Genomic DNA, 19,224 nt, shown 5'->3' with positions numbered 1-19,224 from the left:
CAGAAATTCCTTCTGGAGAGAAAAAAAGCCACCTTCAGGAGCAGCAGTGTTTCTCAGCCATCCAGTCGGGAGCCACCCTAAGGTACGCAGCCCTCCCTGGAGGAGCAAGGTCTAGAGTGTGGGCCGATGCTGCTATAAGCATCCTTCAGACTCAGCACATCTGAGACAAGAGTCTTATTTGGCTTCACTGGCTATTAACTGCAGTGGGGAATACCCCCAGAAAAGCTGTTTATGAAACCCAAAAAGACTCAGGTCTTAGAGGGCCAATACACAAACTCACCTGTCTCAGCAACCTAAAATCACCAGAAAGAAGGCTGACAGTCCTTTGGTGAAAAGAGACTCACCTGGTGGGCTCTGGGGGCATCTCAGTGAGAGGAGGGACCTTTCTGGAGACTGAGACATTGGTGGTGGCCATTGTTATCACCTGGTCCATGCGTGCTGACACAGACAGGCAGACACCATTGAAGTTCTTACCCTGTCCTGTTAGCCCAGGGGTCTGCCACACCCACTAGAGTGCAGATTTAATCTAGTTCAGCCAGGGCAGGCAGCCCACCCTGGCCCCACCCAACAGCAAGCCCTCAGGTTACTTGTCCTGTGTTGACTGGGTGCCTTGATCCTCTACAGGCAGGCACGTGTGTCCGCTTTTGTGGGGCAGCACCTGTGTGAGGACCAGGTGAACTGTGGGGGACATTGGTGGAGAGATGAGGGCCTCTGCAGTGGGGCATTGGGGTATGCTTCAGGGGGTTGGGAAGTGTGCATGGACCAGGACTGTGTTGACAGTGTTTGTGGTCCTGTGGGGGTGAGGCTTATCAGTGGCAGAAGACCTGTGCTTCACAAATAGCCATAAAAAGGATCAACCCGACCTTCCAAAACCTGAAAAACAATCAAGTGTTCCCTTGCCCAGGGCCAGCCCCACTCAGCTGCACTCCTAAGAGAACTGACAACAGCCTTGTAGGCCTGAAGCCTATAGCAACTGTAAGCCTCTGAGCCTAGCAACCAGCTACACTGGGTACCTACCCAATTAACAGGAAAACTGCAACAGGAGTGTGCTGTTAGATCTTGTAGCCAACAGTGCTGAGGCTAGCCAAACCAGATTTACAATCAGCTGGCAAAGGAAAGAAAGACTAGTCTCCCTGGGTGCCTGCCTTATGAGTAGCTCTGCCACAGCAGAAAGACACAAGTAGCCCTCAAAGGAGTCACTCCTAGATTATTTCGACTGGTGACAAGAGGGAAGCACACTGCTGGGTCTCAAAAGGCATCTCTTACATAAGGACACGTTTCCAAGATCAGGAGACATAGCTGACTCACTTAATACATAGATATAAGCACAGAGAAAGAGGCATAATGAGGAGACAAAGGAATACATTCCAAACAAGGGAACAGGACACAACCCCAGAAAAAGGACTAAATGAAACAGAAATAAGTAACCTACCTGACAAAGAGTTCAAACAAAAACGCATAATGATGCTCACAGGTACTGGGAGAAGACTGGATGAACACAGTGAGCTCATCAACAAAGAACTATAAGAAAATATAAGAAAAGAACCAATCAGAAATGAAGAATAAAATACTGGAAATGAAAAATTCACTAGAGGGACTCAACAGCAGAGTAGATGATACAGAAGAACAGATCAGCGAGCTAGATGAAAGAGGAAATCACCCAAGCTGAGCAGAAAAAAGAAAAAGGAATGAGACAGAATGAGAACAGTCAAAGGGAACCCTGGGACAATATCAAGCACAGTAACATTTGTATTATAGGTGTCCCAGAAGGAGAAGAGAGAGACAAAGGGGCAGAAAATCTATCTGAAGAAATAATAGCTGAAAATTTTCCTAAGGAAGGAAACAGACATCCAAGTACAATAAGCACAGAGAGCTCCAAACAAGATAAGCCCAAAGAGGCCCAGACCAAGACACATTATAATTAAAATGTCCAAAATTAAAGAGAGAATCCTAAAAGCTGCAAGAGAAAGGCAACACGTTGACATACAAAGGAAAGCCCATAAGGCTATTCAGTGGACTTCTCAGCTGAAACCCTACAGATGAGAAGAGAATGGCATGATGTATTTAAAGTGCTAAAAGGAAAAAACCTACAGCCAAGAATACTCTATCCTTCAAGGTTATCATTCAGAATGGAAGGAGAGATAAAGAGCTTCCCAGACAAGCAAAAATTAAAAGAGTTTATCACCAAGAAACCAGTTCTACAAGAAATGCTAAAGGGACTTATTTAAGTGGGAAATCAGTGACCACAAATAGGGATAAAAAAATTATCAAAAAAAAAAAACCCCAAAAACCAGGCAATAAATCATTGGTAAAGGTAAAAATATAGTAAAGGTAGCAGATCAACCACCTGTGAAGATAATATGAAGGTTAAAAGACAAAAGTACTAAAATTACCTATTTCAATGATAAGAGGGTAAGGGATAGACACATACAAAACAGGAGATTAGATATGATTTCAAAAACATAAAATACGGGAGGAGGGGAATGAAAAAGTAGAGCTTTTAGAAAGAGGTCAAGCTGAAGTCTATCACCTCAATATAGACTGCTGTATACGTAGTATATAGGATCCTTATGGTAATCACAAATCTGAAATAATCCTATATCTATCAAAGAAATTGAATTAGTAGTGATAATCTTCCAAAACAATAAAATACTCATATTGTTTCACTGATGAATTCTGCCAAATTCTAACAAAGCAACACGTAGTCTCACTGTATGAGTTCACAAATGTGGTCCTCGTTATGCAGACAGTCCAGGGACAGGTTAAGTCTCTGGCCGTATGTCCCGGCCATCCTTCTACCCCAGGTCTCTCAGTCAGCACTGCACCTGCCTGACATCCAGTTGCTAGGGAGTTATTAGGTGAAGCACAGGGGATTTTGAGGGCAATGAAACTTTAATGCAGTAAATTATAATCTTGAACATGAAATTATGCATACTTCAAAACTCATAGAACTCTACAGCCCCAGGAATGAACCGTAATGTAAACTGAGGACTTTAGATCATAATAATGAAACAATATTTTTCACTAATTTTCACCAATGTAGCCTGCTACTGTAAAAAGTTCATAATAAAGAGCACCGTGTAGTAGGAATGGGGGAAGGGGCAATATGGGAACTACACGTACTATCTGCTCAATTTTCATGTCACTCTAAACCTCTGCTAGATACAAACTATTAATTAAAAATTAATAATCTGGCATTACTGTCTCAGGCAGAGATCTGATTTTGCTAACGTTCAACAATCAGATAACATCTAGACATTAGCTCGAAACATTGTCTACTATGAAATGTTAACCAAATGAGATTTCATTGCATCTTTAATTCTGTGGCGGTAGGAACACTGTTTGACTAGGTTAAATGAAATTTTCACATACAAAAAAAAGAATACGGTTTAGCCTTTTTGTAGTTTTATCTAACAGGAAATTTAATAAGCTACCATTATTAATCTTGAATCAACTGAATGATTGAATTTCCACAATACCTTCGGTGCAGTTACTTCTCAGACACACCCTGTTACCTGGGCATACCAGGATCTTCTGGGCTTTTGGAACATGAAAGCCTATATGAAAATACATCAAGATCATTTGTGGGGGGGCTGGCCCCGTGGCCGAGTGGTTAAGGTCATGCGCTACGCTGCAGGCGGCCCAGTGTTGCATCAGTTTGAATCCTGGGTGCGGATATGGCACTGTGCCACATGCCACAACTAGAAGGATCCACAACAAAGAATATACGACGATGTACCTGGGGGCTTTGGGGAGAAAAAGGAAAAATAAAAAATAATAAAATCTTTAAAGTTTCTCCACGTCTTTAAAAAAAAAAAAAAAAGATCGGTTGTGGGAAGTTCATTCACAATTGAGAGAGTTATTGACATCTTGTTGGCAGAAGACTAGAGGAAAATTAGTAATAAATTCTTCTCAGTTCGATATTTTCATCTTGTAGTTTACTGGATTCCCATCTGAATCAAAGTTGGGCTTCAGAAAGATTATGGAATTCAGTGTGCACTTGAAACCCCTATCAGAGAAGTTGTGTGGGAAACACACTGATGTGGATGAGACCATGCAGAAAGGCAGCAAAGCACAGGGGCTGAGAGCAGGGCTGTTGGTGCCCGAGGATCTGATGATCCAGTTTCACTGGGAAGCCACATGAACCTGGGAGAGTCAAACTGTCCCTTTGTTTTCAGTTCTTTTCAGGAGCATTCAGATTTTAATGGGTCTGACCAATAGCATTGTCTGATGCTAAAAATGATTGAATACTGGTAAAGCCGTTAATAAAAAGGACTAGACTTCATAAGTGAAAAAAAAAATAAAGTAACAGGTACAAGTGGTCCTTTGTTACCTTTCCTATATGATTTTAATGTTATTTTCAGTTTTTCAATCAATACCTGGACCTCTTGCTAAACTTAATAAAAAGAATTTTACCAGTTCTTTTAACCAATATTATACAGTGTGTCTTTTATCCATGTTTCAAATGAGGAAAGGAAAGAAAGCTTATTGTATTTTAGGTGATAATGGATTCATTAGGGTTTTTAGAATTTCAGAATATAAAAATAGAACTTAGCGTGAACCCGAGAAACTATCCTTCAGATGAAGAAAGTAAGTAGAGAATACAAGACAGAGTACATTTTTTTAAAAAGACCAAACACATGAGTTTAGGATACTGTTAATTTTTAGAGACATTGCCTGCCTTCAGAGAGTTTATTTATGAGACACTTAAGCTTTTGGAGTAGAGCACTCCCTGTAGGTTTTAGAAAAGAAAGTAATGGTAGTATTATAATTTTTATATATTATGCTTTTATATGTAATATTATATGCTATGTAATTAAATCTTATAATGTTTTGTTATACAATAATATATTTTATGTGAAGCATATTTCTGTATTACAAGATCATAACTTTTCATGTATTATAAATATTTTTTGAACAATTATATGTTTATAACAAGATTATTGCATCTTAGAGTTTTATATTACATTATTATAATAAGCAAGAAATAAATTCAGCATTAGAACAGTAAATGGGAGCTCCAGGAACGTAGACAGAGCAGATCGTAATGTGACAGAAGTGTGTGATGCTTAGATGGTAGAAGTGAAGTTCGTCCACTCAAGTGAGTGGGCCAGATCCAGTGAAGGAATAAAAACGAGTTGCATTCAAACATTTGACATTTTCTTCTTCACTCTATAACTTTGAGAATAATCGTTTTTCACCTTGAGAATAATTCTTCAGTGTGACATCATGTTAATTATTTGTAGCTTTGCTAAGGCGTGAGTTTGAATTGGATGTGCTGTGCAGCTGTTGTGCAGAAGCCAGTCACTCAGCAGGGGGGCGGACTGCACACTGGTGTTCAGTTGACAAATAGCCTGATTTAAGTTAGGGGGTGACTTGATCTGAAACTGCAGTACTGGAAAGACAATATCTGGAACAAAGCAGATGATAGTTCTTCTCTACCCCTCCCCTAAACACTCTCTGAGTATTGTGTTTGTTTCTGGGCATCGCCCTTGACAGAAAGACACTAACAGTGGACCACACTCAGAAGATGTATCCTAAAAACCATGTCAAAACTGATAGAATTGCCTTAGGAAATGATGAGCTCCAAGGCCAATTTATCTTCACTCAGGTGCTGATTTCTGCCTTATTTCTTCTATATTTCCAGCAAGAATCACAGTAAACTTCAAAAATTAATAATTTTTTCCCATTCAGGAAATAGAAGTAGTAGCTTACATAGCATTTTAGTCTTCTGTAGAGCTTAAAATTAGAAAATTTAAGTACCAGATATCAATAGTTTTTATGCCCTTACAGGAAAAAAATGCCCTTTTATACCCTTTAAAGAAAAGATATAAAAGATTGGATCTTCTGTATTCATCTTATCTGATGCTTTGCTAGCAAAAGTCAAAATTATTCTTACTTGTTAGAAATTTTAGGGTAAAGCTAGTTACATAGTTCCATTAACAATCCTCTCCTCATCTTGTTCATATTGTGCTGTGACCTACTGGAACTAGAAAAACTCTGTTTTTTCTATTTTTTCTTTGTCTTTTTCCATATTTTGTGTCTCTTTTGACTTTAAAATTTTTTTATTTTACTGCCATGTAGCCCCTGATTATTATTTGTTTGTTTGTTCTGGACATTAGTAGCCTTAAAGAAACCAAGGAATTACCTGCCTTGATTAGAGCTAATGACCAAGTGAAATGTTTTGGTCCTTAAAAAACATCTCTAAGAATAATAGGAATAAATAGATTGCTGCATTCATTCTTAAGTATCTGTGCTAATGCAGAGGAATATTCATTTAATTATAAGCAGCTGGGTGTAGGATTGCCTGCTTGCTGTAGAAATGTGTGATTGCTGATAATAGGTCTGAGGGTAATGAGAGAGTGTCCTGAGTGTGAGTGGTAGCTTAATATAAATTTTTCTACTTGGACTGGTTCTTACTTTTTAAATAATTAAAAGCTTCCCCATCTTAGACTAGTAAGTATTGCAATTACAGAAATTGTTTCCATAAAAAGAGAAGTTCAGTTTTCTAACTTCCTGAAAAAATTGGAATGAAAATTGGAGTAATTCTAGGGGAACATGAGTCATGTCCAATCTCTGTCTCTTTCCAGCTCTGTCCATCCTCAGTGTGTTGATGGTTCTGACATTCCCATTATGTCAGAGCTCAGAGGTATTCAAGGAGTCTGAACAACAAAGGGTCAAGGAAATCAAGAGACTAGGTGGGGGCCACAAACCCAGTCAAGTTGCAAGAAGAGGACTTTCAAACTAAAGTCGGTTCTTCCTAGCCTTGGACTTCTTGTTTCCCATTGAGGTTGCAGGGCTTAGCTGTGTCGTATGGGACAGTCTGACAAAGGGCCACTCTTGTGCTTTAACTTCATTTATCTTGCAGATTCTGATACTCACTTGATACTTGCCCTGTGGCCCATAGACTTCATAATCAACATGCTTGCTTTCTAAGTTCTGACTCTGTCCAATATCAACCATCTTTAAGAATACTACCACATTTCATTGTCACCCAACCTTCTCTGCTTCTCTGTTCCTCTTTCTTTTCCAGTATCTCCATCAGCCTTCAGCATCCCCTTATTGCTACTATTCTACCCCATGCCCTAATCATCTTATCTATAATTAATGTGTATATATATACCTTTTCCTTATTATTAAAAGTTGGCTCTAGAATGCTGTTTATAAAATCTTGTTTGAATCCAAAGAGTCTAAGAAGCAGTTTAGTCCTGCCTGCAGTCCCTACAGAGACTGGAGGCAAGTAGGAATCAGTCTTAGAAGCTTTAAAACTAAGTATACTTTCTTTCTCTGTGTTATCATAGATTCTGTCTTTGCTTTCCATGTTAATATAGGACCAAGAGATCTTTTTTCCAAGACAGATGACTTTTATCTTTATTGAAGTCTTTTGAGGCAGCTCTCCCCCCGCCCCCACCCCAATAATTATCCAGTGTCATAGGGAGCTCCCTAGTGGGCAGTAGTGTGCCTGGATGGTCAAGAGTCCAGCTTCTGAGCCTATTGCCTGGCTTCCAGCCCCAGTTGTGACACTTACTAGCTTTTTTGTGATCTTAGGAAAATTACTTAATTTCTCTGCGCCTCAATTTTTTTCTTATCTGTTAAATAGGGATAATAATATGAAGAATTAAATAATAAAAGACATGAGAAATGGAAGTACCTGACATAGTAACATTATCATCAGCCATGGGATCCACAGGCCTGACCACACACTCCTCACTTTGATTTTATCACAGGCCTTGAGCTCGTGAACCATAAACTTCTGACTTGCAACAGAAGTATCTTCAGCACTGTGCACCATACTTAGCCTTTAAGTTTTCAAACCGCTCCCTTCTCCCAAATTAACAGTGGGCCTGTAGGTATCTGGTTTTCTACATGTTCTAATTTTGCCATGTCTCAGTGCCTTTTATTGCTTGATAGGCACAGTATTTTCCGTGAATTGCATGATTCACTTGTTAACCTTCAGAATCATTCTTGCTCTCATCCCATGTAGCCATCCACAATCACCACTTGCTTACTAATTTTTATTTTGGAGATGGTATTTTTTTCCTTCAGTACATTTATTTCCATTGGAATCAAACCCTTCTTACTAGTGTTTTCAACATTTGGAATTATTTTTGTATCCATCAGCCATTATGGAGTTAATATTTATAAACCACTCTGTACTCTGAGATAGCTAAAAGCTAGTCACCACCGTTGACTGTAAATGTTATCCTTTATAAACTGGGTGAGTGTGCTTTGTTAGATAGTGAAACTTTCATTGTGTAAAATTTTACACGTAGAGGAGCTTCTGTATTTGCTTTTTACCTGATCTCTTTACCTCACCAGTTTTTTTTCCCCCACAGGATATAGCATCACAAAGTAATCTTTACAAAATATTTGCATCATATCACTTCTTTTCGCAGTAGCCTACCTTGGCTTGCCTAGTGTCTACAGAATTGAGTCATTAAATTCTTTTAATTTGGACTATGCTCTTTGTTCTGGCTTTGTACACTTTGGTTCTGTGAAAGAAATCCTATGTTAATAGTCAAGTAAACCCTCCCTGGTCTATACTTATATAATGCTGTTTTTAGAGAGGGGCTTTGCATCTTTTTAATAATACCAAGTGCCCTTTTGATACATTGTTTAAAATTACTTTAAATACGCATTGTATCATTTAGGACTATATTGTCATATACTCTCATAATTGTTTATGTGTTTCTTGGATTCAGTCAATAAGTATATCCTATTATTACAAAACTACAATTTTCGTGACACCATGAATTCTCTTCATACTCTCTTTTATGCTTTTCGTATGTATCTTAAGTACTTAGGTGGTCTGTAAGCAGGGCTGCGTTTTGCTTGCATTTCAGTTTTGTGATTTATTAAAACCAAAAGCACAGAGATCTTGTGTCACTTCTAGTCTCTACTACTTCTAGTCATAAAGTATCAACCCTTGTCAGGTTTGAAAAGAAACCCAGTTCTTCATTTGTAGAACAGGAAATTGTACTTTTTTTTTTCTTTTACAACTAGTTCAGCTCTAATAAATTTCCTTTGCCTGCCCTTTTTTTTCAGACTTTAAAACATGAAATCTCAAATCAAAGGGCAGTTTATTGGACATTATTTGGAAGTCATCCTCTCCTCTTGCATGTGTCTTCTAAAATAGAGGTGGTTAGAACCCTCGCTATTTTTTACATGATTTTTTTAAAGATAATAGTTACAATGCATAAATCTAGTTTAAAACCATAGTTCTTTGCTTCTCTTTGAGGTTATTGAAATAGTATCAGGATGAACATGAAGAAATCTTGAGTATTTCCCCGTCATTTTTGCCCTGTTTTCTAATATACAGTGAGATCTTTGTATTTTAAACCCGAAACTAGTATCAAAGTTTTATTAACTCCATCAGGAAATCTTTATGTATCCCTTCTTCGCTTAATTCTCCCTTTCTTAATTGACAGCATACAGGATAAATTAAAGACTGTATGTTTAGGTTAGCCTTTTAATGTAGCTTAACCAGTAGCATTGTAATAATGCCATTTTCTTTTATTTTTCATTCTAGATGTCCTGTACACTAAAACCAATATGTATTAAATAGGCTTTTTAAATCAGGTAACCTAATCACTGCATACTCCTGTGATGAAGATGCTCTCCGTCTGAGTTGAAAGTTGCTGTCTTTTGAACAAACATTTGGAAACCTTTAATTTGGGGGTTTCTATTTCTGGAGTTATGGGAAATTTATCAAAAGTAGAGATATATATCCTACTCCTTCAAAATACTTGAATGTTTGTTTATATCTAAAGATACTGACCAAAGTAAATTAAATGGATATGAGTTTTTTTGTAGATTTTTGTATTCCAAGAACAGAAAGTTGATACTGGTTATTAAGAAATATAGTAAGAAAGGAAAATGAACAAAGACTGAAATATAACCATTTCTGCCATGATGCCTTGTATGTGTTCCTGGGAAATCTCATATTCTGCAAAATCAAATACTAAACTAACAGACCTTATGAGAAAAGTAGTGTTGGTACAGGTCCCTTACAACTATGTACCTTAGTAGGTACAACCTAACAAATAAAACATCAATCCAGATACTCACACTGTCAAATATCCCCCGACATTTACACCTAGAATCAGTCCATACTTTGCAGCCGTATACTCTGGGGCTCATACTTCTCCCTTAAAGACATTTGCTTCTAATGGAGACTAATTTAATCAATTAAAAATATAATTTAGAGATATCCTTCATCAATTAAGATATTTTGTTTTATAGCAGGGAAATTTCTTCTCATCTCCATCTGTATTTGCAGTCTCACAAGATAGCTTTATATAGAGGAAAGTCAAGCAGTTCTTAGCTAGTAAAGTAACCTCTTCTTGTAATAAAGGAAGGCTATTCTATAGAGTTTTTATATTTTTTCTTCAACTGTGAAAACTCCTGCCTCTGGTTACTTCAAATCATTAATATGCCGGGAATAAAATTTTTCACAACTTTGTATTATACTGGCAAGATTCCTCTTTTTTGCCAATTACATAGAAACTAATTCTCATTGAAGAATTAATCAGACTGTGGCTAAAGTAATTATGTATAAGCAATAAAGAAGGTATGGGTATAATAAATGAGGGTAAAAATGTAAGATTTGATATATCCTAAATTGGGAGTGTAGTCAAAATCTAGAAAGATGAGGTTCAAACTAGCAGAATCATATAAACACTTTGGTCTAAAACAAAGAGATTTATTCCTATAGCAGTCTGTTGTGAGTATGTATCCCACCTCCATTCTTACTCTGGCTTCTACCTTGTCAGATAACCAGTTAATTGTGGCATAATTTCTTATCCTTTCCAGAGCATAGTGGTGCCCAGTACATATAAAATGAACAGTCACTGCCCTCCTTCCCACTTAGTCTGAACACAGCCTTAGTAGCCATCTTAATACAGCATTTCAGGCATTAACACCAACCCGTCTGATTGCATATCATATGCTGTTATTTATTAATAATTTACTGTAATCTAAGCAGCGTGCTAAGTCCTTTGCCAAAATGATTGTATTTAATCCTTCCAGTACTCTGTATGGTAGATAGTGTTTTAGTCCCCATTCACAAGTGAGGAAATGGAGGATTAAGTATTATTAAAATGATTGCAACAATAAGTCACTTTAAATCTTTTATATAAAAAGGTATAATATAAATATAGTGTATATAATTAGGGTAAATATAATAAAATAAGAGAAAAATGAAATTACAGTTGATGGTAGGTGCATGAGCTGAAGGGTTACAATGAGTTGGGAATGGAAGATCATTAGAAGATAGTGAAATAATGAAAAAATAGAGGACTTAGAGGAAGCCAATTGGAAAATTGGAGCAGATGTTAGGTGATAAAACAGGCCTTGATTCCCTAAGAGGTGGTGAAGGCAGGCTCAATCTCTGACTTTGAAATTTCTAGTTTTAGTCACTGTGAGGCCTCACTTTACTTATTTCTTGTGCTTGAAAATCCTTGAAATTGTCTTTGGTATTCATAAAGTAAATTTCCTATTTATTTGAATTAGGAAAAGTGAGTGTTCTTTTAATCAAATGATTCCTAAGACAATAAAGATTCAGAATATAGGATACAGAGAAGGTTTGGGAAACACGCAGTTCTGATCATGTTGAATTTGAGGTTGGAATGTCCAGTGGACATTTGACTGTGCAAAATCTCTGTGTTAGAGATTTTAAACCCATGATGTATAGACCATAATTGAAATTGTAGGAGTGAATGAGATCTTCCATAGAGAGTGAGAAGAGCAGAAGGTTTGGGAATGAACCATGGACACCAGCATACCAAGAGCTGGCTGAGGAAGGAGGATCCAGTGCTAGGGAACTAGCACAGAACAGTCAGAATTAGGAGGAGAACCAGAAGAGCTGATGTCAGCGAAGTCAAGGTAGTACAGCATCAAGAAGAAAAAAAGAAATCGCTGTCAGGGACTTCAGAGAGATCAAGTACGGTGGGGACTGAGGGTCGTTGGATTTGGCAGTGAGGTCAGTGATGGCCTTTGCCTGCTAGCAAGGTTTTCATGAAGTTGAGAATTGGAAGTCCCATTTCAGTGGGTCGAAGAGAAATTGCAAAGTGAGAAAATAAGGACAAATCTTTCAATGCATCCTGATGAGCTATCGAAGTATAGTAGAAATATATCATGATGATGAGATGGGTGGCATGATTTAGGGCTGAAATAGACCGTAGAGATATTCAAATAGCAACTCTTTATTTTAACACATGAGGAAACCAAGACCGAGAAGTTTTAGTAGTTCACACTATGGCAAAGGCAGTAAATGGCAGGTAGGACAGACGGCATCTAGGTCTTCTGATTCTAAATCTACCAGTGTGTATATGCAAATTCTTAACCCAAAAGGAAGGGAAAATTTTTTTAATGGTTTCTAATGTTAATCGTACTGTTTTGGCATTTGAATTTATTCTTTCTCAGATAGAGAAGGGAGTAAGTTAGGGTTGTGCTAGAGTATATTTACCTACATGCCCAATGTATTGTACTTGCAAAAATATGTTAATAAAAAGCTCTGGTTGGATCTGAAACAAAATGCCAAACTCAGTCATGTTGCAAATGTGCAAAATTAAATCAAAATATGTACTTATAACCAATTAAGGGAGACACAGGATACTATAGTTTTGTTTTTAAAGTATTTCTTGAATTAGAAATGTAAAATACTGAATCTTAAAATAACCGTTCTTATTTATGTGTGGTATCTCTTATCCTTGGGCAGTTTTATGAAAATAAAATATTCACAATGGTATTTTTGAGCATCCATACCAGAACATAACTTCTTTGGTTTTTGGTATAAGAGCACCACCTATGGGTTTCTCAGATATTTGGGGAAAAAATTTTAAACAAAACCTAGTAAAATTCTTTCTAGTTTTTCCCTATAGCTATTCCATCCATTTATTTTAAAGGTTAACAGTTACCTGCTTTGTCCTAAATTATTTCCACCTAGTTTTTGGATGTATCCTACTGCTGTTAAATTAGCTAATAAATATTTGAGTACTTAGATGGCAGTTCAGTATTATAATTCTAAGTTAAATAATTGAACTCAAAATTATATTATTTTCTTTAATGTAGATGAATCCTTTAACGAAAATGAATAATTTTCTACATTCTAGGGGAGGGGTAGTTGTTTTTTGCCTGTTTATTTGTGTATTTGTTTGTATCTTCATGAACTTAAGAATTCGTTCAATATACTACTCTAGAATGCTTTGGCAAGAGATAATGAAGAAATAAAAAAGTCTTATAAAGGACTTAGATTATCTTTTCATTAATTATTGTGGTGATAACTCATTAAAGCAAAGTTCTAGCACTTCATTGTTAATAAGTTCTTAAAATAGAGTCACATTCAGATAAATTTAGTCTTTTTCTGAAGTATCATTCATTAAAATTAAAAAAATTTTTGTAAGGGAAATTTTACTCTTAATGAAACTTTAAAAAAAATTGAAAGCTTTGGCTATGAATGGACAATAAGATGTATGCTAGGCCCTTGATGTATTATGTCCTTGTATTCTTTGCCATTAATCTACGATCTAAAAGTGATTGAAAACAAGATCTCTTTGGCATGTACCCTAAATCCAGGGTAGGCATGAACAATTTCATTTTAAGCATGAACATTTTTTCTGCAGTAAAATATATTTTTAAAACCTTGATTGCATGTTTGCTTCAGGGAATGTGTTATCCTGTAGAAATAAGGATTGACTCTTTAAGCAATACAGTTTGCTTTATTTTGATCCTTATGGGAAAAAAGTTTGTAGAGTTATACAGTATACTTTCTAGGATTTTTAACCTAAATTAAACAGACTCTAACCTCTATTACCAGAAAAAAAGTCATTTTTGCAAATTATAATTGTAATAGGGATACTTGCCTAACAGTAAATTGGGTTACTTTAAACTAACAGCAGAACTCAAAAAGCTTGGAATTTCAGGCCACATGTTGGACAAGGCACTTTGCTTGCAATGATTCATTTATTCATTCAACAATTCTTCTAGCTAGGTATAACCGTTAATTAATTAAGATATAATGAGAATCTTCTCTTACCTTTTGGAAGATAGGCAGTGTTGTACGTCCATCTCCTGAGCTCTCATGTTTTTTGAGTTCAGCACATGGTTTTTATTACTTTTCTGAAAATTACCCCATCACTCTGTTAACTCTCTTTGTACCTCTGGCAGCTCCTCTCCCCACTTCTAATTTGCTGCTTCTAATCTGCTCTTACTTTAAAAATCAGATCATACAATTTGTCAAAATTGGATCAAATAAGAAATTCTAGGACTTTAAATTTTACTGAAGGTTTATACATTCACATGTTTTTGGAGTCCAGTGAATATTTTTTAAATTGAGGGAGAACAAGTCATCAAATTATCAGTGGAATTCTGGATAGGTAAGATGTTAACTGTACTACTGTGAGAGTTCAGACCTGCAAGAACAGTCAAGGAAAGTGTTGGCAGTAGTATGAATTTATTCTATATTTCTTCTGTGATATTCAGAAATCTAATTATGTGATGACATTTCAATCACTATTTCAAGGCTTTATTTTTTAAATAATTTTGGATTCATTCCTGACCCTGTAATGAAATTTGGAAGTATCAATGGAACAAATTAAAGAACTACTTTGCAGTAATTTTGAAGTAATGTTTTGCTTTCTTTATCCAATCATCCGCTCACTTCTTAACAATGCAACATCTTAGTATTATGTTTATTAATGCTTTCCCTTAATTATTTTGTTCAGAAAACTATTTATATAATATTTATTTAAAGTGTCCAAGGATCTAAACATAGTAGTTCAGTATGTATTGAATTTTAGGTAGTGTATAATAAAGAAAATAAATTTAAGAGGTGAGTTTTGAAAAAAGATAGGTGGATGGATAGGTGGGTCAATGGACAGATGCATGGATGGATGCATGGATCAATCGATCGATCAATCAAGAGATCCTTCAATCTCATGGCTAAAACTAGCAATCTTGACTCTCAAACTGTTACTCAAAGATCCAATTTGAAAATGAGTACTTAATTACGATAGGATACTTTGACTAAAAGGGAGGAAAATAAAATAGATCTCATTACAATAATAAAAGCTTTTTAAGGTTGATAATACCATATTTTATTGCATATGATTTGATATCTGAAGTGTGTTTTTTTTTTAAAATAAACACTGGTTTGCTTAATGTTTTGTGTTAAAGTATAATAATTAGCTAAGATTGCTTTGGCTGTCTTCCAGCTTGTGGAGAGACTCCAGAACAAATTCGAGCACCAAGTGGTATAATCACGAGCCCAGGCTGGCCTTCTGAGTATCCTGCCAAAACCAACTGTAGCTGGTTCATAAGGGCAAACCCAGGGGAAATCATTACAATAAGGTAATTCTGATGCCTTTGCGTTATTATATGATGTTTTATTACAAAATATAAATTCAGTTTCCAAGTATCACCACTCAACTATGCAGTAACATAAAAACACAGTTTGCAGAAAACGTAATAAATTACAGTTATCAGTACCATCTTAAGGGGTAGGAATAATGGCCTATCCTTCCCCTACCATTAGGGAGGTGTTTTGAGTATTTTCTGATTGTGATAATAGATTTGCACTGGGCCATCCATATTCTTCCAGGCCACTTTTTAACAAAAGGTACACATTTACTGAATAGCTTGTTAGGATCAAAAGTAATTTTTAGCTGTTAGACAAATAAACAAAACTCACTAATCTGCTTGGAGATCTAGCCCATAACCCTGGTCTCGTTAGTAGAGTCCTCTACCTTAATGAGTTAAGACATGAGTGTTGGGTGTGTCTTTGTATGTGTGTGTACATATAAAACTTGAAATAGCTGATACTGGATAAATACTGTGTCTAGAAAAATCTCTTTTTCGTAACAATGAAACAAAAGAATATTTGTAATCAGAATACAAACAGAAAGATATTTCTAGGGGAAATAACTGTAAGTTTAAGATTCTATGAATAAATATGATATAAAGAAGATTAAGATTCATTTTAAAAACATTTAAAATTGCAGAGAAAAACTTGGGGGGTAAGATATTAAGGAGAAATTATTCAGTGGAAGTAGATATTGCTTGCTTAAGAAAGTTATATCAAGGCTATTAGAAAAAAAATTTTGCCTGAAGGGCAGAAAAAAAATAGCATGCCTACACAAAGAACTATAGTTAGAACTAGAGCACAAATCAGAATGCCGTTCCTGTCACAGAGACAGCGCTCTGTACCACCACAAAGGCGTCTTCAACAGTCTTTCATTAATATCTTTTATAGGTGAGAATCGTGGAATTTTAGATTTAGAAGAGACTTGGCAGATCATGGACTCAAATCCTTTCATTTTACATTTTTAAAAAATGAGATTGTAAATTTAACCTACTTTTGAATCTTTCCATCTTCCTTTTTTATATCCATTAACTAGTGAGAGAACCAGTCTCTTGAGAAACACAACTGTTATCTGTCCCCTTTTTCTATGGAAACCATAAAACGGTCGCCGAATAGGTTTGTTTTCCTTTGGTCCCCTCTCCCCTAGGCCACATCTTCTGGAACACGAGCTGAAGCTGTTCCACTCCTCTGTCAGAAGTGTGATTCTCTTGCCTGATGGATTGGTAGGATGTACGTTAAGGTTATCATCCTTCTGCAACAGTACCAATGTTGGAATCTGAACACTATGCCTGTTTTCTGTTACTCGTAATATGACTAAGTATAAATGTGTTTACAAAGTAGCATTTTTACCATAGAGATTCCAAATATTGGGGATTTTTCAACATGAAACTAGAACTTTTGAAGAATTTTATATTTTAACATAAAAATCCAACCTCATAATTAAACTCACAGCTTACCAGCTCAGTCCTGTAAAACTTGGAAATTCTTGCCAGCTCAGAGGAGGTTACCTGGAATACTGCTGTCTGGTTCTGATCATATATTGGATCTTTGAGATTTCACTAAGTAACCTACACTGAAAACCAAGCACAATACTGAGATGCAGAACAAAATTAGAAGTGAACCCCACATCTAAAGGAAGATTTCCTGAAGTCTAGAAGGAGTTAATTAATTTGGATTTACACAACCTAATAAGATCAGAAAGTGATTTTAGTAATTTCCTAGTTCTTATTGAAATCATTATCATGATAATACCAAACTTTAAAAAGATGACACAGGGGAGGGCCTGGTAGCATAGTGGTCGAGTTTGCGTGCTCCACTTTGGCAGCTGGAGGTTCGCAGGTTCAGATCCTGGGAGTGGACCTGCATGCTGTTCATCAAGCGATGCTATGGCAGCATCCCACACACAAAATAGAGGAAGAGTGGCACAGATGTTAGCTCAGCAACAATCTTCCTCACCAAAAAAAAGAAGAAAAAAATGACACACATACAAAACAGTCAAGTTTCACTTGTGAATATTGATGTAAAATCTTAAATTGGTCAAAAGAATTTTATACTGTTATCAAATGCAGCTCATTATACATACACATGAGTCAGTATTAGGAAATTTTTTAATTAATTTACCATATTAAATCGAAGAAAAAATATATGATTAGGTAGCATAGATAGATGTTTTAAAGCATTTTGGTAAAAAGAAAATCAACATTCATTCCTGAGTTTAAAATAGAATTAAAATCTAGATAAAAGAGGGAAACTGAAATTACAGACTATAAACAAACAACACTTATAGCTCTTCTTATACAACTGGTTAAAGATGGTGATATCAAGGCATTTTTACTTCAGTCCTCTCCCCTGGAACCTACTAAATTCAACAAAGACTGCCTTACCCATGGGAGACAGAGGATTGGATTCTGGCTCCCTGCTTGAAACCAAGCACTAAGGTCAGGATATTTTGCTTAAGAAAGGAAGCTGAAAACTTCCGCTACCCACTGCTTGAACTTTTATGGTGCTGAGAGCTCAGAGAGATGGGAGAACATACCCTGACAAATAGGAATTTAAGCCACCTACTGACTCCATGACAGCATCCGTAATACTCTGCATCACCATGTGAAGACTGGTTCTGGATTGGAGACCCAGGTGGAGGTAGCTAGAAAACTGTCACACTGGGGGAATATTGAGGGAGAGGATTGAAAAAAGAGAAAGAACCAAAAAACCTGCAAAATAAGCCTGTAACCCAAATTTTCAGAAGGTATGAAAAAATTTAATACTAAAAAAAACAGCCAACAAAATCAAGTTGCAAGACAGATTTGTGCCAGGCATTATAAACTTTATTATATCGGAATTTTTTTCTTAACCCTTTTTATACCAGTAACACTTTGGTAGTTTGGTCAAACTTGTAGATCCTTTCCGAGAATAATGTTTTTAAATTCGTGAAATAAAATACATAGCATTACAAAGGGAACCAATTATATTGAAATATAGCTATCAGACATTTTTTTAAATTTGTAATATAGTACAGTCATGCGTCGCTTAACGACAGCGATGCTTTCTGATAAATACATTGTTAGGTGATTTGGTCATTGTGTGAACATCCTAGAGTGTACTTATACAAACCTAGATTGTAGCGCATACTACACACCTGAGCCACATGGGACTAACCTCATGGGACCACTGTCCTATATGCAGTCCATCGTTGACCAGAATGTCTGTTACGTGTGCATGGCTGTAATATATGCTTATTTATTAACATATTAGCAAGCGGTGGTCCTAACAAGTACTGTAATTTCAAAGTGGTTTTGAATGTAAACAGTTATTCTAGATATCTGTTAAAACTGAAATGTAATGTGAAATCTGTGGTTTCTGTTGGTAACAGAGTGACAGGTATTGTCAATACTGTCATAGTTCGGTTTTTATAAGTGAAAGAAATGCTAAATTGCAGTTCGAGATTAGTGAAAATAAACTAAGTTTTTCTACCAATTTTGAGAATTTAAGAGGAGACTAGAAACACTGGATACTCTTACTTGAACTTTACTAGAACAGAAGTGTGTTTTAGTATTTGAATTACAGCATCTAAAGATAACTACTGAAAAAATAGAAATAGTCTTAAGTATCCAGTAAAGAAAAAGAAACTTTAAAGAAAGCCAAAAAAATCTATCAATACAAAAGAAGATGGGAAAGGAGGAAAATGGGGACTTTTCCCCAAATAGAAAGGCTATTCAATAAAAACTCATCTAACCTTTAAAAGACAGACTGTCTGATTGGGTTTATTGGTTGGTTGATTGGTATGATTCCCCTATAAAGAGCTTATAAGAACATACATAAAACAAAACCAACATAGTCTAAAAAAGGGGGATAGGAAAAGATAAGCT

At 36.1% G+C, this 19,224-nt stretch overlaps 1 protein-coding gene across 2 annotated transcripts in view; it reads left to right on the top strand.

Annotated features, from left to right (window-relative positions):
• The window catches only part of LRP12 (LDL receptor related protein 12), an 86,219-nt gene that overhangs the window by 51,154 nt on the left and 15,841 nt on the right, over nt 1-19,224 (top strand). For both annotated transcript variants that reach the window (XM_070630799.1, XM_070630798.1), the window contains one exon: nt 15,213-15,348. In XM_070630799.1, coding sequence (XP_070486900.1) covers nt 15,213-15,348 — 136 coding nt within the window. The remainder of the gene's footprint in view (nt 1-15,212; nt 15,349-19,224) is intronic.

The sequence above is a fragment of the Equus przewalskii genome, chromosome 8 (genome assembly GCF_037783145.1).
Source record: "Equus przewalskii isolate Varuska chromosome 8, EquPr2, whole genome shotgun sequence".
NCBI lineage: Eukaryota > Metazoa > Chordata > Mammalia > Perissodactyla > Equidae > Equus > Equus przewalskii.
Note: the sequence above shows the minus strand (reverse complement) of the source record. Positions and strands in the feature narration are given on the sequence as shown.